At 40.0% G+C, this 7,030-nt stretch overlaps 1 protein-coding gene across 1 annotated transcript in view; it reads right to left on the bottom strand.

Moving 5' to 3' along the window:
• Positions 1-2,754: 2,754 nt before the first annotated feature.
• spata17 (spermatogenesis associated 17) overlaps positions 2,755-7,030 on the bottom strand; it is a 181,951-nt gene continuing 177,675 nt past the window's right edge. The window contains exon 8 of the mRNA XM_033025369.1: positions 2,755-3,036. Within this exon, the coding sequence (XP_032881260.1) occupies positions 2,956-3,036 (81 nt within the window). The 3' untranslated portion in view covers positions 2,755-2,955. The remainder of the gene's footprint in view (positions 3,037-7,030) is intronic.

Raw genomic sequence — 7,030 nt, 5'->3', positions numbered from 1 at the left:
ACTCAGACAGGTCTCTTCAACTTTGACCCCGGTCATCTATTTTCTGCTTGAAAAAATAAGCATAAAGGCAACACAGCAAAACAGACCCATGCAGGGAAGCAGTGTTCTCAGACAATGTTATGATGGGATGGCATAAATGTATTAGACGACCCATTTTAGGATGATCCATGCCGAGTGCTGTCAGCTGTTGAAGCTTGCTTGCTTGCAATGATACTCAGCCTCGTGAGGCTTTATTTTATTCAGAGGTCAGATTTAGACTTGTATGAGATTAATCTGATAAGGGCATTGCTGTTTCTAATCGGAATGATGGGACAAATGCGGTAGTGAGGTGAGAGTCAACAGCGGGTGAATTATTGTGGTGTGATGGACTACCTTGGAGCTTGAGTAATCAAAGAGATAGCACTCACATCCAAAATTGCTCTGGCGTTTTTATTCATCAACAGTCTGCTCGGCCTTTGTGTGTGACTGGTGCTCGGCCCCTATACAGAATAAAGCACTCAGAATTATTTTCTGAAATTAAATGACAATAGGGGTTCAACCTGGGTTCGCCTTTTCACTCACTGAAATTAAAGCACATTTATTCTCTGCAGTGGTCCAGCCTTTAATTTAAATGGAATCCACAAAAGTACAGCAGAACCATTTCACAATCATTTCTCCAAGGAACACATGCTCTGAAAATGAACATTTTTGAACTACCATTCCAGTGATAACAGCGGCGCTTTAATCAATGATAAAAGCAACGTATTTCTATTTTATTGAAACAATCCACAATTCTGTTAATAAATTCTACAATTTCTCAGAAGTTGAAGTGGGGGTGGTTGTGGTGGAGGTGGGGGCGGATTGAATGGCTCAATATAATTTTGGAAACCGAGAGAATATTTTTATGATTGGGCTAACATCTAAAAGGCAACCAACAGTATATTTTACTCATTTATATTCTTATATCATTTTTCTAAGTTTGTCTGATGTGATTTATGCAGCTCAACTTAAGTAAAATGATTACCCAAAAACATACACACACCCCTCCCCTCTATTCTCTCTTTACAGTGCTGGGGATTGTCTGAAATTTTCCTGCATTTCAGAGATTTATTTCACACTGATTTATGTTTTGATTTTGGAAAATTCTTGGCCAAAGACCTAAAATGCTCAACATTATACACCTCGTAGAAAGGCCTTTCTTTATGTGAATAATGTGATGGAAAAAAATTGGTGAAAGGTGAAAAAAATCTTCCTGCACTTAAGAGATATCAGTGAGATGTTGAAAAATATTATGGCAGTACTCAAATAATCATAAGTAATTTTAACTTGTTATCTTTTTCTTATATTCTTCAACAGTTTATTTTGAAGTTCTCAACTAAAGTTTTTTTTTAAAAGGTAGTTGAAGTGTTTGAGCTGAAAGATATTTCATTGTAAAGTGAATCATTATGCTTCATTTAAAATTTTATATTTTGGTTGCAATGGGGATAAATTGTATCTTTCTACTGACTAGAGAGAAATGGTCTAAGTTTACTATGTAGTTGTGGAGTCACAGAGTCATACAGCATGCATACAGGCGATTCAGCCAACCTTTCCATGCCGAACAAGATGCCTCATTTACGCTAATCCCATTTGCCTGCACTTGCCTCAAATCTCTCTAAACCTTTCTTATCCATGTTCCTGTTTACATTTATTTAAAATGTTGTTATTGTACCTGTTTCAACTACTTCATTCCATATGCTTACCACCCTCTGTGTGAAAATGTTGCACCTCAGGTTCCTAATACATCTTTCCACTCTCATCTTAAACCTGTGCCCTCTAGTTGTAAATTGTCCCTAGTGTGTAGGATAGTGTTAGTGTACGGGGGCGACCACTGGTCGACGGGAATTCGGTGGCCGAAGGGCCTGTTTCTATATCTCTAAAGTCTGGTTCTTGATTCCCCTACCTTGGGATAGTATTCACCTCATCTATTTCTCTTATGATTTTATATACCTTCAAAAGTTCACTCTCAGCCTCCAGTACTTCAGGGAATAAAGTCCTAGCCTGCCCAATCTCTCCATAAAGCTCAAGCCTTCAGGTCCAGGCAACATCGTTGTAAATGTCTATGTGTTTGTATTCTGATCCAAATGCATCTACTTTGCGAATCAAAATGTTCATCAAATTTTATAAGCTAAAGTAAAATCTGTTTAAATTCTCCCTTGTGCAAAAGTAAACATGTTTGAATAGTCTGCATTTTAGATAATTACCAAATTGCCAGGTACACACAAATGCTATTACATTTTATCTGGAAAATAACATTTACCTGCATTTTTTCTGAATATGAGATCATGGAAAAAGTAGCAATTCTGATTAACAGAATCTGTCATATTCAAAAATTACTTTACCACAAACGGTGTTAAAGGCTGCTCTCTCACTAACTGACTCGGTATAGAGAGGCTGAACAACCTGACATATACTACAGATAGACACATAAAGCTGGAGTAACAGGCAGCATATTTGGAGGAAAGGAATGGGTAACGTTTCGGGTCGAGACCTTCATATACTACACCTTATCAGTCTGAAGAAGGGTCGCGACCCGAAATGTCACCTATCCATGTTCTCCAGGGATGCTGCCCGACCCGCTGAGTTACTCCAGCACTTTGTGTCCTTTTGTGTAAACTGGCATCTGCAGTTTCTTGTTTCAACCTTACCTATACTGAGGAAAATTAGGGCGGGAGAAGTCATCTCCTTTAATAAAACAAAGAACCACTCTGACTAAAAAAACAACATAACAATATATTAGTATTCAATCACAGAGACATTGCCAGTTTATTTTTTAATAGGTTAGTACTTTTTCTGCAATATACATTATATGTAATCAATAAGTGGGAGGTTACAATTTTCTCATTACTCCAATGGGATTTTTTTATTGTGCACATGAAGGAAAGAATCAGCTGACTTGTTCAACACATCGTGGCAGGATGTGCTTCCCCATGTTTCTTAGAACACTTCTCCAGCTTTGGAATATGTTTTTTGAAACTTCTCAAAAAGATAAATGGATGTAAAAACAGATTTGAACGCCTAGAAAGAGAAAATATAACATCATAAACAAACGGCATTTTTTCATTTATTTTAAATATACAGCATTAAGTACAGGAATATGAATGCTTCAGCTATCATTGTTCAGATATCAAATAATTAAATTAATAAAATTAAATATAAAATACAGTAAATCAACAGTATATATAGAATATTATAATATTTCCAACAATAGCCTCGCTGCGACTCTGTAAGGTACTGCTGAGGCTCTTTAAGGTGCTGGTCAGGCCATATTTGGAGTACTGTGCGCACATTTGGGCCCCATATCTGAGGAAGGATGTGCTGGCTCTGAAGAGGGTCCAGAGGAGGTTTATAAGAATGATTCCAGGAATGTGTGGGTTAGTATCTGATGAGCGTTTGACGGCACTGGGCCTCTACACGCTGGAGTTTAGCAGATTGAGGGGGGACCTCATTAGAACTTACAAAATAATGAGAGGCATAATGAGTGGATATGGAAAGCATGTTTCCACTGGTGGGAGAGTCTAGGACCAGAGGTCATAGCCTCAGGAATTAAAGGACGCTCTTTCAGAAAGGAGATGAGGAGTAACTTCTTTAGTCAGAGAGTAGTTAATCTGTGGAACTCATTATCACAGAGGGCTGTGGAGGCCAAGTCGCTGGATATTTTTAAGGCAGAGATAAACAAATTCTTGTTTAGAACGGGTGTCAAGGGTTATGGGGAGAAGGCAGGAAAATGGGATTAGGAGGCAGAGATCAGCCATGATTGAATGACGGAGTAGACTCGATGGGCCGAATGGCATAATTCTACTCCTATAACTTATGAACTTGTGAACTCTCAAAAATAAGCCAGTGGATTAGTTACTGGCAGAATATCACAATGGAGTATTTATTTTGCTGAAACACAATGCTATTATATTAAATTTTGTTTACTCATTTCCCTTGGATATACATGCAATTTAAAATTAATCCATTTGAAATAGATTTTGGAGATAAACCAAAATAGATTTTGGAGATTTTTAGAATAAAACGTGAATTTATCAATTATTTCAATGGTATCTCCAATGGTTTTTTGAAATGTATTTTAACGTGTGGCCAAGTTAACCTAGAAAGGGATTATGCACCTATAAAGTGCATTACAACTGCACTAAACGCATGGAATGTACAGAGCTGTTGAACTAATGCAAAGTCTAACCAGATATGAGTTTGGTGGGCAGACTGTCCCAGCCAAATTACTGAGTAATTGGATGAAGCTGAAGTTGCATTTGTACAGTTGTACAGGGTCTTGGTGAGACCACACCTGGAGTATTGCAGTACAGTTTTGGTCTCCTAATCTGAGGAAAGACATTCTTGCCACAGAGGGAGTACAGAGAAGGTTCACCAGACTGATTCCTGGGATGTCAGGACTTTCATATGAAGAAAGACTGTATAGACTCGGCTTGTACTCGCTAGAATTTAGAAGATTGAGGGAGGATCTTATAGAAACTTACAAAATTCTTAAGGGGTTGGACTGGCTAGATGCAGGAAGATTGTTCCCGATGTTGGGGAAGTCCAGAACAAGGGGTCATAGTTTAAGGATAAGGGGGAAATCTTTTAGGACCGAGATGAGAAAAACATTTTTCACACAGAGAGTGGTGAATATCTGGAATTCTCTGCCACAGAAGGTAGTTGAGGCCTGTTCATTGGCTATATTTAAGAGGGAGTTAGATGTGGCCCTTGTGGCTAAAGGTATCGGGGGGTATAGAGAGAAGGCAGGTACAGGATACTGAGTTGGATGTCCTCAAATGGAGGACAAACGCAGACCACATCTATGGAAAAGCCCAGCAAAGACTTTTCCATCTCCGACAGCTCAGGAAGTTCAGAGTAAGGTCTCATCTCATGCTCCGCTTCTATACAGCCATTATCGAAAGCATCCTCACTTCATCCATCACAGTCTGGTTCGGCAGTCTCGACACACTCGCCCGGAAGAAATTACAGCGCATCATAAACAGAGCATCCAAAATTATTGGCTTACCCCTACCATCCCTTGAATCACTTTACCACAAACGGACACTTCACAAAGCTCGCAAGATCATCTCTGATCCCACTCACCCTGCACACTATGCCTTTCAGCTACTGCCCTCTGGGAGGCGTTACAGGACAATTGCCTCCAAAACAAACCGCTTCAAAAACAGTTTCATTCCCACTGCAATTAACATTTTAAACTCTGTACGGTGAGGAATAAGAATAAGCATGGCCCTTATGTATTATGTAATGTGTCTGTCTGTATGTATATCTATGTTATATGTTTAATGTTTGATGAAATGTTGGAACCTGTACCGAGCTGTACTGATAACAAATTCCACCAGCCTGGCTGTGTGGTCATTAAAATACAATACAATACAATATTGAATGGCGGTGCAGGCTCGAAGGGCCGAATGGCCTACTCCTGCACCTATTTTCTATATTTCTATGCATTATTGGACTCCAAAGCTTCGACTGCATTTGGACCACATGAGGTTAAGAATGTGCTTCATTTAATATTTAGAAAACCACAGCACATCAAAGGGAATGTCTCCAAAATCTCCAGACACCACTGCAAAAGTGCTTCCCCACAACATCCTTAGCAAATTCTAACTACCGAATGATTCTTGTACTGGTTCTGCAGAAATCACAGTGGCACTGCAGTAGATTTGCTGCCTTACAGCGCCAGAAACCCAGCTTCGATCCTGACTATGGGTGCTAACTGTACAGAGTTTGTACGTTCTCCCTGTGATCGCATGGGGTTTCTCTGGGTGCTCCGGTTTCCTCCCACACTCCAAACTCGTACAGGTTTGTAAGTTAATTGGTCTCTGTAAATTGTAAATTAGACCTAGTGTGTAGGATAGTGCTAGTGTACGGGGTGAACGCTGGTCGGCACGGACTCGGTCGGCTGAAGGGCCTGTTTTCGCGCTGTTTCTCTAAAGTCTAAAGTAAATTAATCTTTGAATCCGACTTTAAGGAACCATCCAGGATCATCAGGTGACAGGATAAATTGAAATTGTTCAAGGACTATTCAAAATTAAGAGATAAAGAGCTTTGCATAGTCCCACAGGTAATACAGATGTCACTTTGTAGAAGGTTACCTTTACTCTTATCCTTTGTTTGAAATTTTAAATCTCCAGCTCATTTCATAGATGATTTTTTCCAGCAGCTGTAATTTAAATGCTTATTGCCAGAAGACTGGTCACTTTGCTGGCACTCGTCAGTGTTGACTTTCTTTGCTTCTGCAGTCAGTACAATTACAATATAGTATTCAGTTCTGGGCACCGTATTATAGGAAAGATGTTGTCAAGCTGGAAAGGGTACCGAGCAGATTTATGACGATGATGCCAGGATTAGAGGGTATGAGCCAAAGGCAGAGGTTGGATATGCTGAGACTTCGGAGTGCAGGAGGATGAGGGGTGATCTTATGAAGATGTATAAGATCATGAGAGGAATAGATAGGGTGAATTCTGCAGATCCAGCACAGAGTCTCTTGCCCAGAGTAGGTGAATCGAGGACCAGAGGACATAGGTTTAAGTTGAAGGGGAAAAGATTTAATAGGAATCTGAGGGGTACCTTTATCACACAAAGGGTGGTGGATGTATGGATCATGCTGCCAGAGGAGATAGTTGAGGCCGAGACTATCCCAACATTTAAGAAGCAGTTAAACAGGTACATGGATAGGATAGGTTTGGAGGGATATTGACCAAATGCTGGTAGGTGGGACTAGTGTAGCTGGGACATGTTGACCGGTGTGGGCAAGTTGGGCCAAAGGGCCCATTTCCACACTGTATCACTCTATGATTCTAATTGTACCCGCCTCTACAACTTCCTCTGCCAGCTCGTTCCACATAATCACCAAACCTCCGTGTATTACAGTTCCCCTTAAATTCTTACCCTCGCACCGTAAATCTATAATCTCAAGTTTTAGACTCCCCTACCCTCAAGAGTCGAGAGTGTTTTATTGTCATATGTCCCAGATAGGACAATGAAATTCTTGCTTGCTGCAGCACAACAG

The sequence above is a fragment of the Amblyraja radiata genome, chromosome 8 (genome assembly GCF_010909765.2).
Source record: "Amblyraja radiata isolate CabotCenter1 chromosome 8, sAmbRad1.1.pri, whole genome shotgun sequence".
In the NCBI taxonomy this organism is placed as follows: Eukaryota; Metazoa; Chordata; class Chondrichthyes; order Rajiformes; family Rajidae; genus Amblyraja; species Amblyraja radiata.
Note: the sequence above shows the minus strand (reverse complement) of the source record. Positions and strands in the feature narration are given on the sequence as shown.